Below are 26,075 nucleotides of genomic sequence, written 5' to 3'. Positions count from 1 at the left end.
GTTTGTAAATGGTCAGGTATTGTAGCTCATACTCAAGACACTGAGACAGAAGAATTGACAGGAGTTTCAGACCAGTCTGGAGCTATATATAGTCTGTATATCCTCTCCTGAATTGACTTTTTCTCAGTATGTAAAAGTGTTCTCAAAAAACATATAAGCTATTTCTGGAATATAGTATGTATAACTGGTCCAATGTACTCCTTAATCATTTTTTAAAGTCCCTAGGAGATTGTTTTCTTTGTTGGAAAGTAATTTAATAGATTGTACCTTTTTAAAGTTGTTCTACTGCATCTATATTTTTGGAGAGACAGGCATATTGTTCACAGTAGTACCTTCCATTTCACTACTGACACTGGTTTAAAGTGTTTGTTGTTCTTAGTCAATGCAGCTAGTGGATTATTTTATGGATCATTTCCAAGAACTAGCCCTTAAGTCACAAAATTCTTAAAGCAGCTCTTCCCCCACCTCACCCTGAGCCTTTTGTAAGATGTTCCTCATCTCCAGTAAGCATCCTCTTTGAATAGGGTAAGGAGAAATGCACTGTTTAGTTTCCAAAACTTGTAGATTTCTCCCCATATATATTTATGTTGGGGGGATATTGGTTTGGTTTGTTGTTGTTTTTTTCTCCAGATAGGGTCCTGTAACAGACCTAGAACTTGCTATGGTAGCCCAGGCTGGACCCATATCATTACATCTTAGGAGACTGTTTTACTGGTCCCTCTGCTAAAGAGATTACATTCTTTTAAGTTTTCTATTCTAAGATTACTGAGAAGTTTCATACTAGTGTAGCAAGCAGCTGGAGACTCATAGGTGTGAGGCCAGTCTTATGAGTAACCTGAGGCTGTTAAGACCAGGAATTCCAAGAATGCAAAAGGCCTGAATGTTTCACATCTGTGAAATGTGAAAGCACACACTGTAGGAAGATAGGGGCATTCTACCTTTAAAAGCAGCCCTCCCCTTGAACTGGGCCTCAGCCCCAAATCTGACCATGGGACTAGGACAACTCCATAGTTTATTTAGATGGCCTCTTGGTGTCTTCTACATCCATAACACTCGTGTGGCTATCACTCAGCCAAAGTAGAAGTGAATTTCCTCTAACTTTTGTATTATGAGGGATCCCTTACTCAGTAACTCTGGCCACTATTAAGCAAACAAATGTGAGTATTATTCTAATTTCATGTACTGTTATGCAATAATGTGCTCAATTCAAAATGAACAAAATGATTTAAATTTCACAGCTGAAAGGAAATTCTAGGAAATTCTCTTCCTCTTATTCCCTAAAGGACCACAACAACTTTCACCATTATGATATAGTCTATAAACTGGGGCTATCAATTACTGAAGCATAATACAGCTAACAAAAGACAAACTTAACTTGCCTCTAAAAACCTCACAGGGATGCCGGAAGAGAAAAGCAGGGCTTATTATCTACTCTTTCAAATGCATCTTCAGGAATACAAACTTTACCACCACTTGTCTCTTGACTGTACTTGAGATAAACCAGCTCTTTTCCCCCAATGCTCACACTGAAGGACTAAAATGACAAGTGACTATAACCAGAACAACAACATCCGGTCCTGCTGTGCATACCAGAGTAGTATGCTAATCACTCTGTCAGCAAAGATTGTGATCTTTGAAAGGCAGCATGAAATATGACACAAATAAAATGCTGCACTTTTAGAGAACTCACAAAGAAAATGAAAACATATTTTAACTGTGGAAGGCAGACCAAGGATCGAGCCTCATGAAAGAGGTTCATGTGTGTCCCCCAAGTGCAGACGATGAGATGGTAGAGGAGGAGGACATGGACGGTGAAGACAACACTACAACATGATTTAAGGTTAAGTCCTTGGCTTGTGTGAAATGTGGAAATTATCCCCACTTCATCACATAATCCTTCCCGAGTAAAGAAGAGCCTTTCCCATAGAGGCTGTTGTCAGTGGGAGAGATGGCTGAACAAGAAAAGTTAGAGTGAACACTGATGGCCTTGAAGATGGAGCAAACTCTACAGCCATGGAATGTGGATGACCTCCACAAGCCAGAGAAAGAGTACAGATGGATTCTCACTTGGCAGCTCTAATATATATATGGCCCTGCCAACACCTCAAGTCCAGTTCTAACTTTCAGTTACAGAACTGTAAGCTAGAAAATTTGTGTTGCTCCTAAGTAGTAATTTGTGGTAATTTACCACAGAAATACTGAAAACTACTACTAAGTGACTGGAAGTTTCCATTATCTTTACAAACAGTCATAATGACACTCTGTACCTCCTGGTCAGCTTCGTAAGTGGTGAAAAGCAAATGCAAAGGTGACTGTGTAAAAAGGTCATAGTCTTTCTTTTTAAACTAAACATTCCATAGTACACATTTCCTTGGTTTTCTGACAGTGTTAAGGGAGCTTTTCAATGGTCCTTTATGTGTATTGGTAAACTGTTCTCCAAGAGCCGGCGGTGGTGGCACACGCCTTTAATCCCAGCACTCGGGAGGCAGAGGCAGGTGGGTCTCTGTGAGTTCGAGGCCAGCCTGGTCTACAGAGTGAGATCCAGGACAGGCACAAAACTACACAGAGAAACCCTGTCTTAAAAAAAAAAAAAAAAAAAAATTTGTAGAAATTTGTACAAACTGACACTGCCAGAAACCCTGGGTGGATATCCAAATTCCACAGGCTCTTCTAACAGTGTGAACTGCCAAGTAATTCTCATTGTTATCTTTATGTATTTTCTTTTTATCATGTTTCAAAATTATGTCTGTTTCCTGATTATGCCTCCTCCTCATTGAAATAATTTATCTACTGGGCTTTTGTTTTCTTGTCAATTTATATGAATATGGGTAATAATTCGCTGCATTATCTTTTTAAAAAGCAATGTAAGTAAGATTGAATAAAGTGACTTACAAAGTAAAAATTTCTAATTTCAAGTCATTAATCTATTTCTGTGTGAGTTCATGGCTATCATTTTTATTATTTTAATGTTTTCTCCCAAATAAAGGAAGTAAAGAGATATTATTAAATTGAGACAGTAGAGCAAACCACTGTCAAACCTAGTCTGCAACATTACTAAGTATGAAGGAGATACACTCTTCTCAGTTTACAACTCCTGGTACAGACCTACAAGTGAATGGTTCCATACTACAAGCCCTCTTCTCTCTTCCTGTAACACACCCAAAAGACACTCAGAACCCCTCCCTTTTCAGCTAACACAGACATTCAATCTGGCCAGAAGTTTTAGGATACAGGCAGCAGCAGGAATTACATAGTATGGATTTTAAATAAAGTCAAAAACAAAACTAAGAATATTTTTAACTTTAAAGTAAGAATATATGTCTATACATGTAGGTACTGATCAAGGCTAGAATTGCAATGATCAGTGTTAAAACTATGGTAAGAGAAACGTACTAAGCCAGTCAAAGAGGCTATATAAAGTATACAGTACAGCTTCCCTGACTAGCAGCCCATATCCACCAGGTAAAAAGCTTAAGCCGAATGCGGAGACTGCAGGCTGGATATCACCCCAGATTCAATCAACTGACTATTATTCTAGACAGGGATTCTTAAAACACTATGCTTGTGATCAACACCAGCACTTCATTCAGATATACTATTGAGCAAGCAAACCAAGACATCATACTCAAGTTCTCCAAGAGCTTTTTCCTGCAATAAACTTAGCAGCTGACTGAAAAGTTGCAGCAATTTTCACAGGAATTATCAGAAAGCCCCTGCTTTCTAATAATCTAAGAACACAATCTGGATTTAATGAGCAAGGCAATGGATGTGGTAACTTACCTCTACTTAATGAGCTGCCTTTCAAAGATACAGTGAGAGAACACCAGAGGATCTTTTATTGAGATGGTTCACATGATTAGACTGCAGAGAGCCTTTCTTATCAAGCTAAGGAATTATTATGCACTAGGCAGCAAAATAAGGACTGAGAAAAGAGAACAGGGTCAGAGATGCCTCTTAAGAAAACATCTTTTCCAAGCAGGTTCTAAAGATTGATACCAAATTAATTTAAAATCTTAACTTTCATCTAATTATATCTCTAGCTACTCCATAAAACAGCATTTCTGAGCTTGGAAAAATTATTCTCTTCTTGTTCCATTCCAAATATCTCTTAAAGGCCTTTAGCTTTCTAGATAGTCACCAGTCACATCTGATGTTTGGGTACTAACATAGATATATACAAATGTAACCTCTAACACCACTGGTTTTAAAGCTATACCCCCAAATAAGAATAAATTTTCTGAAATCTAAGTACAAACGTAATAAAGAATTCATCACACACACACACACACACACACACACACACACACACAAAACATTTAAATTTCAGCTCTGAATGTTTAGCAAACTGCTTAAGCTTAGTAAATCACTACTTCCTATGTATGATAGGACTCAAATGATAAGATTTCTACCAGGGAAAAGCAGTGTCAAAGATCATCACAGCATCAGTTACAAAGTACACAATAAGTGAGCTACTGATATAATTCTAACCAAGTCCTATGTGACTATAGCATAATAGCTTATGGAATATAAGGAAGAAATTAGGGAAGACCCAGAAATAAAGTCTTCTCAGTGGAGCAAAGACACTATTTTAAGTCTTACTGTTAAAAACACAATTATATGACCAATTTGTCATCTTTAAACACCATTAACTGGGACAGGAACCAGAGCTCTTTGGGTAATAGCTGATTCTAGATCTACAACAAAAAACACAGGTAAACCTGGAAGGAAGAAGTTAATTAACACTGTGGTCATGTGAAAAAAATCACAAGGACTTCCACTGGAGAGAAGATGATACAATGAGTATCAAAGGCATTGTGACTTCAAGAAATAAAATCAATTATGTCCTTATTCACAGAAACAAAAGACAAAATTAAACTCATGGGTCACCTTTGAAGGTTGTCAGACATTGATTATTTTGAAACCTTAGGAGGCAAAGAAGTAAGCACTTATTGTGACATTCCTGCATAAAAGCTGTTTCGGGAAAAGTTTTTATTTACAGATCTTGGCTAACTCAATGTAGAATAAAAGGCAAATTTATATTATTACCAATGCTGTAATTCCTAAAGAATACTGAATAAAACATCACCACCCACTGGACATCAGAACTATTGAGGGATTAGTTTTTGTTTTGTTTTACAGTAAACAGGGCTATGAATCAAACCTCACACTGCAACAAGTCAGAAAGCCCATCTCAGCACACTGAGGTAAAGAAGTATACAGCACCACTAAATAACAGACAAGCTGTGAGATCTAAGAAATTACAAAATATAATAGCACAGTATTTTACCAACACCAGGAGAACGTAAGTAGACAAAATTCATAATGTGAAAAATTCTAGTAAACTCTTCAGTACTGTCAATAAATAAATGACACATCAAAATTGAAGGTAGGTGGTACTACTGAGAGGCAAACCTATCAACCAAATACAATCTGTGGTTCACATCTGGATCCAGATTTAAACTATTTGTAAGACATTTGAAAAATAGGAGGAAAATAATGAAAACACAAAGAAAATCAGAAATAAAAAAGTTATTTGGGGACAGAATAGATGGCTCAATTGGTAAATGCCTAGCAGGCAATCATGAAGATGTGAGTTCAGACCCCAGCACTTACACTAAAAAGCAAGCAAACAAAAACTCCAGGCACAGAAGTGCACACCTGTAACCCCAGCACTGGGAGGCAATAGGCAGGCAGACTCCTGGAGCTCACTGGTCACCCACTCTAGTCAACTGGTGTGCTCCAGGTTCAGCCAAGGACCCTGTCTCAAAAACAAAATGTGGAGAAGCATTTGAGACAGTGTCGACCTCTGACCTCCATGAGCACATATACGCATGCACCTACAAAAAACTTCTGAAAAAAATTTATTGTTAGTGATAATATATATTCTAATTATGCTAAGTAAAATACTTATTTGCTACATGTACAAATAATATGGGAGAAAAATATATAAAATAAATGTCTATGACTCACTCTAAAGAACCCCAGGGGAAAATAGTGCTCAGAAGGATAAGGGGTATAAAACAAAAATGGAAAGGGTTGATTGATAATTGGTGAAACTGGTTAAAAGGTCTCACTTTCATTTTTATTTGTTTCTTGGAAGGAGGGCAAAGTTCATGGAAATTTATGATCTGCACACAAATTTCCATCACAGCACAGAAATCATTCTCCTAAACAACAGCACTATACACCTAGTCCTGACATTTTCCCTCAACTTTCCCACAGCTTCAACCCTACATCCCTGAACTAATGTAATGCTCCTGCATCAGGGATCTAACTGCAGGAGAAAAGCTCTGAAGATCACTACTTACCCTGAGCCTGGAGGTGTTTAAGGGTCACTTCAACTCTGGCTCTGGCTTCTCTCTGCGACTTAGTTAACAGTTTCCCTTCTTTTTTTAGGCGTTCTTTTCTTTCTTTTTCCTTTTGCTTTTTCCTTTCTCTTTTTTCTTGTTCTAATCGTTCCTGAGCAAGAATCCATGGCATATAAAAATTATACTAGCTGAATGAACAATCAAATTTAAAATAAGCAATACAAACGTCAAAGCTCTTGAGATGCAGGCAATATATTATGTTGGGAGATTATAAATGAAGATATTTAAATGTTGTATGTTATTCTTAAATAACACCAGGGTATATTATTAGCTATACACACATACAATTTAGTCTGTACATGGGAGACAAAGGTAAGATTTTCTTATACCTCTTCCATCGTATTACTTATATCAGAGCAGTTAGTATAAATGAATGCCTGCTCAACTATACATGTTTAGATGTACACTAGAGAATATTTACAGGACAGGTCTCAAGGAAACTGTCAGTGTTTGCAACTCCATGAAAACATACCTCTTCTTTTCGTTTGGCTTCTAGCTCTTCAAGCCGCTTAATCCGTTCTTCCTCTTCTCTCTTCTGCCTCTCCTCCTCCTCTTTAAGCCTAAAGAGCGCTTCCTGGATAGCTTTCACAGTGGACTTGCTGGGGCCTTTCTTCTTCTCTTTCTCTTTCTCTTTCGTATCTTTCTCTGTTTTCTTTTTCTTCTTATCTTTTTTCTTTTTGTCTCCTTCATTGTCATCTGCCAAAACGAAGACATAAAGGCAAAGAACTCAAGTTACTTTCTCTATCAATGAGTAAAGGCGAGCCAGGGTTCAAGGACCACCGTGAGACACTAGAGTAACATGCAGCACGGTGTCCTGAGACTGGAGTCCCTCAATCCATCAGTCGAGTACAACATCACAGCTGGCCCACTGGGCAGCTGCAATGCTAGCATTGGTCTGACATCCAGATGAACACAGGATGACACACAGACCCTGTCAGCGGTAAAAAGACAACAGACACTGCATTTCAGGTATCTCTCCGTTTGGTAATCACAGCACATGTCTGAAATTCTAAAAAAAAAAAAAAAAACAACTTAGCTTACACCTATTTAGTTGCTATAGCACTTCTGTTAAATAGGGACAATGAAAATGATAACCTAGAATATGGGGATATTGGAACAAAATACAAAAATATAATTATACTCCAAAAACACTGACTGAAGAGATGGCTCAGAGGTTAGGAGCACTGGCTCCTCTGCTAGAGGTCCTGAGTTCAATTCCCAGCAACCACATGGTGGTTGATCTGGCGACCTCTTCTAGCCTGCAGAGATACATGCAGGTGGAGCACTGTACACATAATATTTTAAAAAAAAACAAAACAAAAAACCACACACACTAAAGAAATAAGGTTGGTAATATTCCTGTGACAGTGTTTCTCCTCAAAATTCAGACAATAAAACTTTCAGTGGCTAAAAACTTAGGTCATCTTTTTTTTTTTTACTAAAACCTTTCTAATCTAAGAAAAAGCTATTCTTTTAAAAAATCTAAACCACCTAATATTTAGATGTATTTATTCTGAGAGAAAGCAATCAGCTAGGATGCTTAGATTTCAATTACTACTGAAAAAGACAAAGAGGGGCTAGCAACATGGTTCAGCAAGTAAAGGGGCTGCAACCAAGTCTGACAGCCTATGTCTGATCCCTGGAACTGACTTCTAAAAGAGGTCCTCTCTGACCTATGCACAAATAACGTGGCACACGTACGCCCACACATTAAAAAAAAATGAATAAATGAAATAAATTTACTTTTTTTAAAAAAAAAAGAGAAACAAAAACGTGATCATTATCATCTAAGTGATTTAACTAATTTAAGTCTCTTAATTTACTTCTTACTTTTCTAGTTCACAGGTTAAACTGTTTTGTTTTGTTTTTAATAAAAAGGAAATAATTTAGAGATATCATCTGACATGAGTTTTGGGAAGGAAATGTTTTCTTTGGCCACTTAGTCATCATTAATAGCAAAAATAGTCATAATAAATTTTTATTAAATTTCTAGAGTATAAATAAACAGCCTGGAGAAATGGTTTAATGAGCAAAAATGAGGGATACAGATCATATCCCCAGCAACCACATCAAAGGCCAGGCATGGCAGCACACATTTGTAAATCCAATACAAGGGAAGGCAGAGAGAGACGTAGACCCTGAAGCTCCACCAGCCTGGCTGAAACACTAACTCTCTCATTAGTGAGATAGCCTGTCTGAAAAAATAAGATCGAAGACTGTTTATCATGATTTCAGCATTCCTTAGTGGCTGGCAGTTCTCCGAGTAGGGTTGAGGCATGAGCTTGCCCCTTCCCCTGCAGCAGGTCTATTTGTTGCTGTCCTTATTCAACTCATGTTTAAGCAGTCATGTTGGTGACACTTTAAGACTGTAGTTTCTGACACCCCTGGGAGAGACAATTACACAGCAATTAATGAAAAAAAATAGGCCATGAATTTGAAAGAGAGCAAACAGGCGTGTATGGAAAGGTTTAGAAGGAAGGAAGGGAAGGGAGAAATGTCGTGAGATTATAATCTCAAAGAATAAAAAGATAATATCCTTAAAATGTAGGGTGGATTGTGATGGCAGTAGGGACCTAAAATTGGCCTCTGCTCTCCATATCCAAATGCACAGGTGAGTGCACTCACACACACGTCACCAAACCCCATCACAGCACAGTGATCACAACTGAGACCAGACACGAGCCAACGGCTTTTGTGGTTATCACCAACCTTCTACAGCGGCAGGAACGTCTCCTTTCTCCTCAGAGGCAGCTCCTGTGTCAAGAGTCACTCTGAGTTTCAAACCTTCCTCTTCAGATTTCTTCTGAGGTTCTTTCTGTTTACTCTGGTCCTTTTTAACTTTTTCTAGCTCTTCTTTTTCTTTCAACTTCCGCAATTTCACTTTTTCTTCATCTCTCTTTTTTTTCTCACGCTCCTTCTTTTCTGCCTTCTTCTGGGCCACTGTCTTAATTTTGAAGGAGTCATCGTCTTCATTCCCACTCTCCACAGGAGGAAGTGGCTTGTTTTTCTGGTTTTTCTTCTGTCCTTTTCTGGACTGCAAAACTTCATCGGACTCACCACCACTTTCCCCAGAAGAGTTTACTCTAGAACGCTCTTTACTTCTTTTACTATTATCTTCATCCTCTTCTGATTCATCCCTTTTTTTATTTGATTTCTGAGCTTTTTTAGCTTTTTTAGAAAGTTTATTAGAATCATCATCATCATCACTCCCAGAGAATATTTCCACTTTAGGTTTTGCAGTCTTTTTTGATTTTGAATCTTTATCTTCCAAATCTTCACTATCATTATCATCAAAACTTGTTTTTTTGCCCTTCTGTCCTTTCTTCTTTTTATCTTGTTTTGAGGCAGATTCTTCTTCATTGTTTTCTGTAGGCTAAAAAGTTTCCCTTGTTAGAACTATCAACAGATTGTCATCCCTGTCAAATGCTTCCCTCAGTACACATTTTTAAATACATTTCATGGAATCATGATTTTGTTTGTCTGTTTTTCGAGACAGGGTTTCTCTGTGTTGCCCTGGTTATCCTGAAACCTGCTCTGTAGACCAGGCTGACCTCAAACTCAGAGATCCACCTGCCTCTGCCTCCGAGTGCTGGGATTAAAGGCATGCACCACCGCAACCACCTGGCTTGGAAGCATGATTTTTTGGTCTTGTTTTATAGAAATATTGAAAGTATGGGGCTGGAGAGACAGCTAAGGAGTTAAGAGCAATTGTTGCTCTTGCAAAGGACCCAGGTTTGGTTCCCGCACCCACATGTCAGCTCACAACCATCTGTAACTCCTCCAAGGGATCTGATGCCCTCTCTGACCTCCATGGGCACCAGGCACACATATGGTGCACATACATATATGCAGGCAAAACATTCATACATATAAAATAAATAAATCTAAAAAGAAAAAAGTAGAAAAAAATCCAACCACACAATAGACACTAGTGTACGCCTGTTATACAACTCACATTCACCATACATCTCAAAATCCATGTGCCTGAAACAGTAATGAAAAATAATAATGTAGAAAATGGAAGGTGGAGGTGGGAAATGTCATCACTGTTCCCGAATGTACCAATTTTATCAATAGGCAAAACAACATTAAGTACTTCTAGATTCCCAAAATTTATTTCTGTCAAAGGTTCTAAGCATATTGCTTCTTTCAGACAACTTGGTTCCTCCCTTTGACCTGTTTTGTAAAAACTATGAACCTATCTACAATCACAGGATGCCCCATGTAGCTCCTAAACAGCACTGGGAAGAAAACAGAGTGGGAGACTCCATGGTAACAGCTTTCACCTTGACTGGGGCAGCTTCTCTGTCAGCTCTGATGCCTTGGGCTTCCAGAGACAATTCTTCCAGTTCTCTCAGAATATCATTCTCACTAGAAAAGGAAGAAAATACATTTTAAAGTACTGAAATCATTAGATGACTCCAATACTCAAGTTATGAAAAATTGAATTTTTTTTTTAAAAACATACTCAAAGTCTTGCTTCTTTTTCTCCTTTTTCTTCTTCCCCTTTGATTTTTGAGGCTCCTGTTCCTTGGCAGCACCAGCTCCTTCTATTTCTGCAGCCAAGGCGCCAAAATCACTATCATCCTTGTTACTTAAATGAAAACAAAGACCAAATGTTACTCAACAGCAAATCATCTACCAGTTTCCTTACATAGACACTTCCTTGGTATTTTTGCACCCTGTCCACTTATTAGCAGAACAGAGAAACACTCATAAAGTTCTCTCACAACAGCATGGTTACACACTTACCAAACTCTCTTCCTCCATAAAGGTCAGTCTACCAAAGTCAGAAGGTGGGAATAAAGAGCCTAACCCTAAAACAAATGAACAAACAGCCCAGGCAATGAAGGGAAAGAGTAACTTCCATAGATAATAAACATGTATGTCTGTGCGCACACACCTGAATGGAGTTTTCTTTACAAAACACAAAAGAACTAAAGTATAAATAGGCCTTATTCTTTGGCTATCAGTTACAATACCTAAATATTTGGACCCTTATACATTTTTCATTCACCTGAAACAGCAAAAATTAGAGAACTCAGAAGAACTTGAGAAACCAACTGGTCTATTATCTCACTTTACTAGTTGATAAAACTGGAATGCATAAAGATTTGAATGCCTTAAGGAAAACATGACTGCACATATAAGTTTACATGAATTAAGCATGGTTCACTAAATAAAACACTTAGCATACATACACAGATACACACGTGCCAGATACAGAACCAAACCCACTTTCAATCTTCCACATTTCTGACTCGGTCTACAGTGTCCCCACCTATACCATTTTGAGTAATCAAAGTCCCAGTCAAGTTAAAAGCTACAGAACACCAAGGTCAGTCATTCTGAAATGTACAAGTACAAAACAGTATGTCAAATTTATCTGGATGACACATCAAGACATCAATAGATAGGGGCTTTTTATGAGTAGTTAAACAGAATTAAAATATGTCCCACTGGACACTTACTGACTCTGAACTGTTTGCATATCTAAAATGGGGAAGTTAAATCCTGGGAAAGCAGTTTGAAACAAGCAATAGAGTAGGGAAAGACGTTAACACGGCAAAGAGCATGGTACAGCGGGGCACAGCCCCGACTTCTAGGAAGCAAGAGATCCAGTGAGGGAGCTCTGTAAGTAACTGTAGGAAGAACAAAATGGGCATCTGACTTTTAACAATGCAAGCAAGATTCAAATCTAATAAACATAAAGGGGACGGAATCTGTAACACTTAAAACTACACGTTTACAAAAAGGAGTGGGGAAGAATTAAGGGATATGTTCATGTCAGATCAGATAATAAGATAATAATCTAGGCAATAAAGAGTTGTCCTAAAGGAACCTCTGCCAATATTTCACACTACAACAGTTCCTGAAAATTAGGAGAAAAGGAGGTGGTACTTCACCTCCAAAATATTACCAGCACTCACATAACTACATTTGCCTGCTAAAAAGAACCTGAGGGATTGTCTTTGTTTCACTACCATCCCAGAATATTCATCAACGAAGAACCCTACAATAATAGTACACATAATTACCTATGTATAGTATAAAGTCTGAAAGACGACTTCTGGCTAAAACAAAAGAATAATAGTTCCTGAATGCTTACCAAATATCAAGCATTGTTAATAACCACCTGCTACACATACTAGATATTCTCTCATACTACTAACAATTCTAAGAAGTGAAGCTTAAATATGATGAGCACAAAAGCCACATAATTAGAAAGCATCCCCCCAGTGACAAGCTCAAACTTAACTATATTGTCTTCCTGAAAAAAAAAAAAAAAAGAAATAATTAAGCTTCTAATTTTTCAGTAAACTCAAACACAATTAGATCCATCAAGTACAATATGGCTAGGTCTTAAGTCTTAACCTGAACACTTCCAAAGTATTTTTCCAATATATAATAGGGCTTGAACACAATGTCATATCTTCAGCCCAATTTTCATTTTCAAATCTTTGGATTTACTGTGCATAGCTCAGACTGGTGTTTCTCCTGTCTGTCTTCTAAATAGATAGGATTACAGGCATTACCACACTCAGTCAATGTATTTATGGAATATCAAACAACTTAGAATAATAAATACCATACTGAGAGCAAAGTTGGAAAGCACAATTATCTAATACTAAGACTTAAACTGAAGCTATCAAGGCAGCATGCTATCAGGCAAGAGAACACATGCATTGGCCAATAGAACAGTTTAGAAACAAACCAATACAAACATAATTACGTAATCCATGACAAAAAAGGAAAGGCAATTCACTAACAATTCCTTTTCAGCTGGTGTACAAAAGAGGAAAACAAAACATCAAGACACAAAATGTGTTTGTTGATCTTGAGGCTTGGCAATGAGGTTTTAGACAAAAAACAAAAAAAAAAAAAAAACAAGGGGTTAGGGATTTAGCTCAGTGGTACAGTGCTTGCCTAGCAAGCGCAAGGTCCTTGGTTCGGTCCTCAGCTCCGGCAAAAAAAAACAACAAGAAGCACAAGCCATAAAAGATAAATAACAAGCTTTATTAAACACTTCTGAAGAAGATACTATTTAAAAATCAAAATGCTATGTTGTTAACACTTGTATCTAAAATAGACAAAGAACTCTTAAGAGCACCCAACTAAATATAGGCAAAAGATATGAAGTTGTACTGCCAAAAAGATAAAATGAAAACAAAGCTCAGTAACGGGAAAATCAAATTAAAACAAGGAGATGATATTCTACATCTATTCCAAAGGCTAAAATCCAGTGACTGAGAATTATCAGTTGCTGATAAAAACACAAAAATGGTTGATTCTCTGGCTGATATAAAACACAGATAAGTTAAGCCTGAAGCATCTTGGAGCACCAGAACATAAAAAAAAGACTAAATAAAACTGAGGAAAGTCAACACATAAACACACAGAATTCTGGGTATGTGGCACCTGGGAATATGAACAACTCAAAGAGCCCCCAATGATCAATGGAAACAGCAAATTAGTTAACTGACTATCAAATTAAACACGGTATTAAATTATAAGCCAAGGGCTGGTAGAATAGCTCAGTGGTTGCTACCATTCTTGCCTATACCTGTGAGATCTTAGATTACTACAAAACAGCAAAGAAATCTGACTTACAAAGTAATAAAATAGCCACTAGTTCATGCTGAGAGATAAACAAATGGGTGAATGAGCAAGAAATAAAGACTAAATAAACTACATAAAACTCCACAATCCAGGGAGGAGAACACACTTTCCTAATACTGTGGGCCGTGCACAGTAACTTCCTTCCACAGACTAAACATATAAACAATAGAATAACTTCACAGAGTAGAAACCTGACAGATCGTAGCTTGGTCAAATTACTAACATCAATGAGATAATGAAGTATGATGAACTATCATAGATAAAATGAGCCTAAAGAAAAATTGACCACAAAACAAGTGGTACAGAATTAATACAGCTAGTAAAATCAAAAGAAATCTAAACAAATTCAGCACTTCAGTTAATTAATACTAGTTTCTTAATTGTAAGAAGAACATCATGCTGATATGTTAATAGGGCATGGTAGTTTGAATGAGAATGGCCCCCCACAGGCTCACATCTTTGAAGACTTGGTCCCTAGTTAGTGGAACTGTTTGAGAAAGATTAGGCCTTATTGGAGGTTTGTCAGTGGGCGCAGGCTTTGAGGGTTCTCTGCCTCCTGTGAGCTCTCAGTTGTTCCAGCTGCCATGGGTTTGCTTCACTATCATGGACTCTAACCCTCTGACACCATAAGCCCAATTAATATGTTTTGTTTTGTAAGCTGCCTTGGTCATGGTGTTTTATCAACAGCAAAAGAAATGTACTACATGGGGAAAAGTCAGTATTGAATATACAGAGATTCTGCACTATCATTACCAATTTTCTCTAATTCTAAAGTTATTTTAAGAATTTATTTTTAATTATCTGCATAAGTGTGTGTCTATATGCAGGTATGTGCAGGTATGTAAGTATTCACAGAGACCAAAAGAGGGCGCTTAGATCCCTTGGAGCTGGACTTATAGGGAGTTAGAAGATACTCAAAATTAGTGCTGGGAACTGAACTTAGGTCTTCTGGAAGAGCAATATACATTCTTTACTCCTGAGCTATCTCTCCACCACACTAAAAGTTAACTTTTAAAAATTTACCCAGCCAGGCTGTGGTGGTGCGTGCTTTTAATCCCAGCACTTGGGAAGCAGAGCCAGGCAGATCTCTGTGAGTTCGAGGCCAGCCTGGTCTACAGAGCGAGATCCAGGACAGGAACCAAAACAACACAGGAAAACCACCATGTCATTTATATCTACTCCAAAGCAAATAAAAATATTAAATTTAACAAAATGTGCACATCATACTAGTATGTTAAAAACTATAAAATGCTGATGGAAGAAATACAAAGAGAGGTTAAATAGAGGAATCATATTCATTGATAGAAGACTCAACAACACTAAGAAAATTCTCTCCAAAATTATATACAGGGTTAATGAAAACTCCAGCAAGATTTTTAAGGCACAGCTAGTACAGACAACTAAAAAATTTATATGTTTCTTACTTGTACAGTGGTGGGAGGCATCATTTTACCAAATTTCAGGGCTTACAATGTAGCTAAAATAACCAAAACTACACTGGTATACTGATAAAACACAGATCACTGGAACAGAAGAGAAAAAACAAAAATGGTCTCCATAGAAGTATGGCTACCCTCTTTGTACAAGGTACAAAACCATTTAAAGTGAAGTTCACCTTCCCCACAAATGAGCTGGTGCAAATGGGCATCCTCAAAAATAACTGCAGTCTCAAGTCTCTGTATGAGTAAGCACATTGTGAACTTAAAAAACAGAACCCCTGAGGAAAATACGGAAAAAAGTTGAAACTCATCAAAATTTAAAACTTCTGCAGTTGGAAAGACCATAAAAAGAATGAAGAAAACGAGTTGAGGGAGTGTATGTGTGCAAAGCACATAATCTAAAAAAAGGGCTTATTCTAGAACAAGTTTCAAAAACCCCCAAAACTCAACAGCAAAACCCCAAATAATCCAATTAGAAAGGTATAAAAAGACAGTCTATTTAAGAGAATGTGCAGGTGCCAAACTCAAGGCACTACAAGTCATTTGGGAAATGAAAGTTAAACCCATGTATACCAATCAGAATGCTGCATTCCCAAAGTGATAAATAACAATGCTAGTAACAATAGAAAGAACTGGACAGTCCAGGCAGAGCTGGCAGAATGCCATGCCACTCTGAAAAAAAGTCCACCCATTGTGTGTGTGTGTGTGTGTGTGTGTGTGTGTGTGTGTGTTTTTAAAACAACACAAAAACAACTTGACAAATATAGGCTTACATAAGAACCACTAAGTAATAAAAGCTTATGTTTACAGAGAAACTTGCAGACAAATTTATATGGTAACTTCTTAACAGTGAAAAAATGCAAATAATGTATATGCCCTTTAGTAGGTGAAGGGTTAAACAAACCATGGTTCATTAACATTATATGAACTACTAGTCAGCAACAAAATAAAACAAACTATTGATACATACAACAAGTTAAATGAAACTCAAAACAATCAGGATGAGTGGAAAGAAACAACTCTACTACCCAAATATTAAATCCATCCATTGCTCCATTTATACAACATTCTTTAAAGAACAAAATTTTAGAAATATAAACAGATCTGTGGTTAGCATAGGTTATGAACAGGCATAGGTGGGGTATGAAGGAGGAGATGAATGCTGTAATACATGGAGAATATGACCAATCCCAGTAGTAATGTTCTCTTTATCTTAACTGTGGTAATAGATATACAAATCTACATACATAAATGATAATTATTCGACAAAAAACACACACAAGAATATACATGAAACCAAACACATAATGATTATATTATCCCAATTATATTAAGAACTTTTACAATTTGACAATAAAAAAAAAAAAAGACAGCCTACTGAGAACTGGATAAAGCATTCCCAGAGACTTGTATCCAAAGAGCTAATTAATATGGCCAACAGAACACAGGGTAACTAGAGAATAACAATCAAATCCACAGTGGAAGCTGGGCACAGTGATGAACACCTGTAATCCCAGCATTCAGGAAGCTGAGGCAAGAGAACCTGGAGTCTCAAGGCATTCTGAGCTATACCCTGTCACAAATAAAAACCAAAATTAATCAACCACCACTACACACAGCCACTAAGCTGGCTATTTAAGAAAGAGAGGAGGAAGGATACAAAGCTGTTAAACAGCAAGTATATTAAGAAACTGGAGCTGATATGGTACACGTGTTTAAAAAACAATTGGAGACTCAAAGAATTACTATTATTGTAACTTATCAAGCTCATGCCTGGATACATATTTAACCTGAAAAGAGGTGTTCAGGCAAGCATCTATAAATGAATGTTCATGGCAATATTATGTACATTAACCAAAAGAATGCCCACCAATGGACGGAAAATACACACACACACACACACACACACACACACACACAGAGAGAGAGAGCAATGGAATATCATTCAGCCATAAATGAGGCACTGATGCAATCTACAACCTGGATGACCCATGATCCAAAATACTACACTAAGTGAAAAAACTGAGATACAAAAGGGCACACTACATGGTATGATTCCATGAATATGAAATATCCAGAATAAATAATCAAAAGACAGAAATCAATGGAGAGGAGAATGTTTGTGTATTGGGCAGAGGATCTCTTTTCAGGGTGACTGTTTTGGATTTACATTGAAGATGATTACACAACCCTGGTTAATATATTAAATGCTACAGACTACACACTTAAGACTGATACTTCTATGCTAAATGAATTTCATCTCTAACATATCCACAAAATTGATTACATATTTCATACCATTTGGAAAAATGAATATAGTTTCTTCATCATTCTGACTAGTGAGCTTATAGGTTTGCACATAGAAGCACAGTCTGCACTGTGTTAAACAGTGCAGTGCACAATTGACACCGAGAAGCTTCTTTAACTATTTCCTCCATTATAACAGGCTGAGGTAAGCAAGCTTTAAAAAAACTTCTTGAGTTCAGAAACTAAAGAAAAGATTCACACAGCAAAAATACCAGTAATTTTAGTCAGGTGCCTATAATTCAGTGTAACTTTTAAAATTATAAGCTACACAGGAAAACAGTATAGATTCATTTACATGTTTAAACAAACCAACTATGAAAAACTCTTGTCAAGCTGAACTGGAAATTGTGAATATGGAATGGATGTTAGAGTTTCAAATTTCTATGCACATATATATATATATATATATATTTACAACAGAACACTAAATTTTTATTTCTTTGAAAAGTTGTGAGTTGTGAGGTAGGGATGTAGCTCAGTGGTAGCACACTTACCTAGCCAGTACAAGGCCTAGGGCTCATTCTCCAGCACTGAAAATAAAAAAATCCTTCTGAGCCACAAGAACAAACATTGGTCTGATACTTTTGACTCAATTTCTAGAGCTTGAGAAGGTAATGGAATCCCAATATTTCATTTTACAACTTTTGTTGGCTGTTAACAGTCTAAAAGAGGAGATCATTTAAAATAATTACTTCTACAGGAGAGCAAATTGAAGTTCTAAAAGAACAACAGAATTCATCTATATATGCCTGGATTTCTAAATTCAGTTCTAACAAATGCCTTTTAAGGAAAGGAGCATCCAACCTTAATAAAAAGTAAATGGTCTAGACTGGGGGGAAGAATACATGTTAAGTAGTAAAACTTATACTACATAAATACGTAAGCCAGTAGCAGGCATTTATCATGCAATGCTATACACATACAGAACTGTACATGCTCTACTTCTTATGACTGGCAGCACTATGGTTTATACCAGCAATATTTATAAACTCAAGCACTAGCACCATACTAAAAGCCCTTGAGATAAAAAAGAACTCTGTTCCATTGTACTCTAAAAGGACCACAGTTGCATATGCAGTAAGTACACTGCTGGTCAAAATGTAGAAGGAATTATGACTTCACATCATCAATCACAAGCAATGTTAAGTGACTCAAAGCTCTAAAGTTACACATTATCTGCTGGATGTGGTGATGCAGATCTATAATCCCAACACCAGACAGGCTGAAGCAGGAAGACTCCTGCAAATTAGAGTCAAGCTTGAGCCACAGTTAGTGCTTGGCTAGCCCTACATAGCAAGACCTGGTCTCAAAACAGTAACAATAAAAGAGACACAATGTCAAAATTATTTTTTAATCCAACTTTATTTACCAAGTGACAGACTTTAAACCAACTGTAGCATGAATCTTAAATGGTCTTATTAATAAAAACAAACCCAGAGCCAGATATTGGGGTAAATGCTGGGAGTTCAGAGAAGGAGAACAAGCTATAGCTTCCTCACCTCACCAGTTCCTCAGTTGATCCTGTTTCCTCAGACTGGAAGCCTCTCTGGACTCATCTGAATGGGTCTCAGCTGATCTGCGGTTTAAAGCCTAAAAGCTTAACCAGGCTCTAGTTCCTGCTCCTCACACCTTATATACCTTTCTGCTTCCTGCCATCACTTCCTAAGACTCAAGGCGTGAGTCACCATGCCTAGCTGTTTCCGGTGTGGCTTTGAACTCATAGAGATCCAAACGGATCTCTGCTTCTGGAATGCTAGGATTAAAGGCGTATATGCCACCATTTTCTGGCCTCTATATCTAGTGGCTGTTCTGTCCTCTGACTCCAGGTAAGTTTATTAGAGTGCACAATATTTTGGGGAATACAATATCACCACACAAAAACAAAAACAAAAAAACAAAAGACAAAAAACACATGAAACATCAGTGTTACGAGGGATATTATCAAGAAAACAGAGCTAAGGATGGGTCAGTAGAGCATTTACCTAGCTAGCATGGTCAGGTCCTAGGCTCAGGCCCCAGCACAACAAAAGGGGGGTAATAAATGGTATAATTCTTATAACCACTTATCTTCCTCCTAGACCCACAAACTAGTTACACCATAGCTTCTGCATTAAGTGCACTAATTATTAAAATTATACTGTGGCAACTTCTAAGGCAAATAGTATAAGTGATAATTTCAACAGACACTGCTTAATAAAATCCAGTTTTGGTTTTTCGAGACAGGGTTTCTCTCTGTAACTTTTGGAACATGTCCTGGAACTCACTTTGTAGACCAGGCTGGCCTCAAACTCACAAAAATTCACCTGCCTCTGCCTCTTGAATGCTGGGATTAAAGGCGTGCGCCACCACCGCCAGGCCAGTTTTTTTTTTTTAAACTATAATCCTTTTTTATTATTTTTATTTACTATTCTTGTTTTTTAGCAGGGTCACACTATGTAGTTCTGACTGGCCTGGAATCTGCTGTGTAGACCAAGCTGCTCTCTTAACTTACAGAGATCAGTCTGCCTCTGCCTCTGGAATGCTAGGATTAAAGGCTTATACCACAATGCCAGACATTTTTACTGTAATCTCTTAACAGAACCTATCTGCTGCAAGGTACCAGTTAAATCATTTGCCTATCACTTCAGAGTCTGGAGAGGTAGCTCAGGGTTTATAGAGCGTGCTGCTCTCACAGAGGACCAGAGTCGATTCCCAGCACCGATGTCAGGCAGCACCTGCAAATCCAACTTTAGCAGATCCAATGCACTATTATTATGGGCCTCTGAGGTGCACATTCTCATTCATGTACCCATAAATAAACAAAATTTTAAAAAGCTAAACCAAGAAAATTATTAGATTATGCATGTTTTCCTTTTTATTACCACCTAAACATATATGTTATTTAAAAAAAAAACAGTTCAAATATATGCAAGAATGGATTGGTGAATCATAATATGGGAGCTACAAGTTGTCTCCTTATCCAAAGGGTAGGAACCAGAAAAATTTTATTTTTCAGATTTTACAGTATCTGAATATACACAAAAGGGGATGCAACACAAATCTAAACACTAAGTCACTTATGTTTCATATATATCTTAAAAGCACCAGTATGAAGGCAAGTTTATACACTGTTTTGGGCACACCCTCATTTCAACTAACACATTACATGAGATCAAATGTGGAACTTTCTATTTGTAGTGTGCTGGTACTGAAAACTTTTTGGATTTTTGAAGTACTTGGGATTTCAGACTTTTCCAATTAAAGATGCTCAACTTCTTTTAGGGAAGGCTTTGTACTAATAATGCCCCACAATCACAGATCTTTCTGGAACAAATTCTTTAAATAGTTCACATTTTCTGCTTTACTTTTAGTTTTATGTAGATGGGGGGGTGGTGTTTACGCATAAGTGGAGTGAAGTACAGTGCCTCAGGAGATCAGAAGAGGAAGTATCTGATTCCAGCAAGCTGGAGTTAAAGGTAGTGAGTGTGAGTCACCTGTTATGGGTGCTGGGAACTGAACTCAGGCTGTCTGCCAGAACACTATGCTACCCCGCCCCCTTGTTCTTTTTCTAGGTAACTCTGGCTGTCCTGGAACTCGCTCTGTAGACCAGGCTGATCTCCACTCAAAGATTTGGCCTGGAGTGCTGAGATTAAAGGTGCACACAGGCTTCACTGTGCTCTTCTTAACCACTGAGCCATCTCTCCAGCCCCGCAAATCACACTTCCTATATTACAGACATCCTGTTAACCTGATTATACCTGGCACTAAAGCATCATCTAAGGTTAGGCACTGTATATGATAGGCAGAACACATACAAGGGGAGGGATTTCTCCATAATTACAGAGCAACATTGGTAGTTAAAAGCAAAAGATGGCTTTATAACACATCAGCTCCCAAACGCCTATTTATTAAATAACATCCTGACTTCCATGATAGATGATTTCAGATAAATGAAAGAAAAAAATTTTTTTTTCCTTTCCCTCTGTATTTGGGAGAGGGTTGTATCTAGGAGGCTTGTACTGTAAGCAGAAATAAGACTATCACTAAAGAATGCACTATCCTATACATGACCTGTACACAACCATGAACACTGGGTGACAGGGAGGGTTACAGGAATAAGTGGAAATACTGCCTCATCTTTTGTTTCATTGTAAAACACAGAATCCTACCTTTTGTCTCATCACATTTCCTCAGCCAACAAAAAAGAACCAAAGAAACTTGCTAAATACCTTCTGGGAAAGCTCATTCTCAGAATTATACAAGCCTAAATAGAATTCCAGAATTCAAAGATACAGATAGTCTAACAATCTCAGCTGCTAATCTAATAAAACATATGCCATACAAGTAAAAATCAGATAAATAAGATTGAAACCCAATACTGAATGGCTAAAAAGTTAAAATAAGGATCCAATGTAAGGCCATGGACAGGAACAACCAAGCAGTCTATCCAGCTACTGCTCACTTCTCACCTACTTCTACCTGGACAGAAACAGACTGGCTTAGCAGAGTCTGGGAGAAGCCTCAAATGTGATGACATCTCTAAACCAGGGGTCCTCAAGAAGAACCTAAGATCAGATATAGTTCATCTTTTTAGATTTTCTTCCCAGTCTTCAATCCTGTCCCTTCAAAAACAAATCTTTGAAGATGAAAAGTACGATTTAAATAGACAAAAGGAAAATGAAAACTCACAAAGCTGTGGAAATGCCTTCCCCAACTGTAACACCTCATATAAGATATAAAAGCCCTTTAAAAAGCCAGGCAATTGCAGTCATAAGGGCAAAGCACCAGATTTCTTAGTACAAGCTGAGGGCACCTAAGCAAAGCGCTGGTAAAGTGGCAGAACATGCAACATGAACTCCACATGGAGCTCCACACTGGAACAGGGAAAAGACTGTTTTGAAACTACGCTGGTATCATTTCCCTTCAAGAGGAACCAAAAGAGAAGCACAGATCATTGGAAAGGGAGGGAGATCCAGTGCCACTATTTGTTTACTAACAAACTAACCATTTGACAACAGGCTTTTTACACCACCTGTGGAAATCTGTTAGCAATCAATCTTCACTAAAACCACAGACAAAAATTAGTATCTCCCATCCCAATGGCTTTTCTCTATTACTGGAGAGCCTAGAAAGTAAAAATTGGGAATTGAATAATATAAATATGTATTTTTAAATCTAAGCTTGTATAATCCTGAACCAAACAAATTGAAAAGGATTTTCTTCTTTAAAAAACAACTGTCACCAAGAAACCAGTCCTAGTAGATAGTCCATCCCCACAATTCCAGAGCTTAAGAAGTGAAGGACGGGCTGGAGAGATGGCTCAGAGGTTAAGAGCACTGGCTGCTCTTCCAGAGGTCCTGAGTTCAAATCCCAGCACCCACATGGTGGCTCACAACCATCTGTAATGAGATCTGGCAACCATCTCCTGTATATATAATAAATAAATAAATCTTAAAAAAAAAAAAAAAAAAGAAGTGAAGGACAATCTGAAGGTTCAAGGTAGCCCTTGGCCACACAGAGTTGGAGGCCAGACAAAGCTATGTGAGTCACCGTTTAACTTAGAAGAGGCTAGCAGGGAAAATAGAAACTAGCTCCTAGCACTCGGGAAGCAGAGGCAGGCAGATCTCTGTGAGTTCGAGGCCAGCCTGAGCTACAGAGTGAATTCCAGGAAAGGTGCCAAAGCTACACTGAGAAAATCTTCCTTGAAAAACCAAGAGAAAGAGAAAGGGAAGGAGGGAGGGAGGGAGAGAGAGAGAGAAAGAGAGCGAGCGAGAAAGGAAGGAAGGAAGAAAGAAGCAGCTCCTATTCCTTAGTGCGAAAGAAAGAAAGAAAGAAAGAAAGAAAGAAAGAAAGAAAGAAGCAGTTCCTATTCCTTAGTGCTAACCGGCTGTGGTTGTATTCTGTTCTATTTCTGTGGTGCCCCAGCCCTAGTGTTTATCTTTCAGATACACCTGAAGGGTTTACAAAGGAAGGGCCTCTTAGATTTGGTTCAGAGTATCCAACCAATGGGGTAATACAGAACTGGCCACAAGATAATAAAGTTTGCTGACAGGTAAAGGCTATGTGAGGCTTTAATACACATACAGAACTCAAAATTTTTCTCAGGAAAAAAAATTAACTCATATATCCAAAATCCTATCAAAAGTTCAGAAATTTGTGCTTCATTACACCACTCAGAATTATTTTTTTTCTTTTCTCCCGATCTGATTAATAGTACTTTCAGGCAACTCTTTGAGAAGTACCTGCCTGCATACTAGAGGAAGTACTGCTTCCCTGCTCTCCAGCTTCCTCTGCTCTGTCAATTTTTTTTTTTTTTTTTGGTTTTTGAGACAGGGTTTCCCTGCGTAGTTCTGGTGCCTGTCCTGGATCTCGCTCTGTGAACCAGGCTGGCCTCGAACTCGCAGAGATCCACCTGGCTCTGCCTCTGAGTCCTGTCAATATTAATGTCGGTACTTAAATCTGTAATAGTCTGTTCTTCACAAACTCCAACTTTGCCACAAGAAACCCAAATCCTATTCTCCAAACCAGTTGACGTTTTTCCGACAGACCTAAAACCCAAATACAAGGCTCATCTTAATACTATTCGTCAGGAAGCCAGCTGCGAGGTAAACAGCATTCTTTCTTACTACTGTTAATAATTTTAATTTCAAAACCACGTCTGTGTAAACCACGACGATGAACTGCCATAGATTTGGTTCTGTTTTCACAGTGTTGAAAACCTCGAGTGTTTTAAACTAAGTTGAACGGCTACTGCGTAGGGATGGAAAGGAACAAACAGATGGTTGCTGATTCCTAGGAAGTAAACTCAACTGAAAAGGATGAACGAACGTAATCAAACGTGACACACAAGACCTGCTCCCCAAATCTCCGCCTAAGTAACTCATAAACACACACACACACACACCCTCCCCTGGAAAGGCTTTTTAAGAGGTTAGAAAGAAGCGACCCTGATGGGTTTCCTCCCCTCCTCCTTTCTTAAGGGAAGTGCTAGGAAGGCAAGAAAACAAGACAGGGCGGAAAACGGAAAGCCAGAAAGCATGGAGTCTGTGCAACCGGCACTTTAAATAACCCCAGAAGTGTTTCCAAGTTGGCATACGGGAGGAGGGAGCCACTGGGCTACCTCTCCGCAACTCCCAAGTTCCTGAGCAGCTCCGGGAGGCGTTCCCAGGGCCAGAGGGGGCGACAGAGCAGCTCCAGCCCGCCCCACCCGACCCCCTAGGGCCCGGCTCCCACCCACCTGGGCCGTAGGCCTGGGGCAGCAGCGCCCGAGCCCGGCCCTCCACCGCCGGGACGCTCAAACGACTGCCGAGCCCCACAGCCCCGGAGACGCGGGCGACGGCCCGAGCCCCAGCCGCGGGGACGCGCCCCGCCGAGGCCCGCCCACTCAGGGCCCCGGGCCCCGCGCGACTCCCGGCGGACCCCCCGGCCCGAGTCCCGCTGCCTACCTGTCTTCGCTCTTGTTTTTCTGTTTCTTCCCCATCGCTTGTCAGCGGCCCTCGTGGACCCGGCCTCTCGGTTCGGGGTCTCAAACACCCACCGTCTCCCGGCTGCCTCCAATGCCCGCTCGACTCTGTCCAGCCCGCGCCGCCGCCACTCGCACCCGGCTCTCCACAGACCCGCGCACTGGGACAGGGCACATATGGTGTGAGCCCTCAGTACGCAAGCGCATCGCCCCGCCGCCTCGGCGTGGGGACGCAGGGCGCGGCTCATCGAGAGCGGCGCTTCGGATAGAGCGTCTTCAGTTGACCCGCCGGCCAGGTGGGAACCCGAGCGCCCCCTAGCCGCAAGTGGCTGCCGCCCACCGACGCCCGGCCGCTCCGGGGTTCTAGAACCTAAGAGGACAATGAGGCGGTTCATTTCTCCCGTCAGCACGCTCCCCGGGACTGGCATTCGACCCAGGAGTGGTACTGAAAGGTTCCCTCATGCCTACCTGTCCTCAGCTGCGGGAAGTTCATTCAGTACGGAACCACAAGGAGTCAATGATGAGCCTTCCCGAGTCCCCAAGGGACATACACCCAGAACAAAAAAATATGGATCCCCATCAGTAACACTCATGTGTAACACTTAGTAACATTGTGTACATTTATTAAGGGGGAAAGACACAAGGGTCCAGCAGCCAACCCCCAATATGAATCTTCATATAAGCAAGTTCTAAAAATTCGTGTGTTTAAGGAAGACAGGAGGAAAGGATCTGGAGTAGTGAAAATATTCATCTAGTTCTGGGCGATGTTATTAGTGTGAAGTACGTATTGATAGTGTACTGTAAGCGACACTTCAACTTTAGCGACTATTAAACTCAAAGGAAATGAAGCCCCACTGCCGCTCAGGAGCAAGATCGGGCTCATTTCGACATAGGGCTGAC

The 26,075-nt window shown here is 39.1% G+C and overlaps 1 protein-coding gene across 1 annotated transcript in view; it reads right to left on the bottom strand.

The window, feature by feature from the left end:
- Eif5b (eukaryotic translation initiation factor 5B) overlaps window positions 1-25,407 on the bottom strand; it is a 52,368-nt gene extending 26,961 nt beyond the window's left edge. Inside the window, exons 1-6 of the mRNA XM_036167846.1 lie at window positions 25,159-25,407; window positions 10,837-10,962; window positions 10,655-10,739; window positions 9,078-9,741; window positions 6,841-7,064; window positions 6,309-6,459 (exon numbers count right to left, since the gene is read on the bottom strand). Of these exons, the coding sequence (XP_036023739.1) occupies window positions 6,309-6,459; window positions 6,841-7,064; window positions 9,078-9,741; window positions 10,655-10,739; window positions 10,837-10,962; window positions 25,159-25,193 (1,285 nt within the window). The 5' untranslated portion in view covers window positions 25,194-25,407. The remainder of the gene's footprint in view (window positions 1-6,308; window positions 6,460-6,840; window positions 7,065-9,077; window positions 9,742-10,654; window positions 10,740-10,836; window positions 10,963-25,158) is intronic.
- Between the last annotated feature and the right edge of the window lie 668 nt (window positions 25,408-26,075).

Source organism: Onychomys torridus, chromosome 18 (genome assembly GCF_903995425.1).
Source record: "Onychomys torridus chromosome 18, mOncTor1.1, whole genome shotgun sequence".
Lineage (NCBI taxonomy): Eukaryota > Metazoa > Chordata > Mammalia > Rodentia > Cricetidae > Onychomys > Onychomys torridus.
Note: the sequence above shows the minus strand (reverse complement) of the source record. Positions and strands in the feature narration are given on the sequence as shown.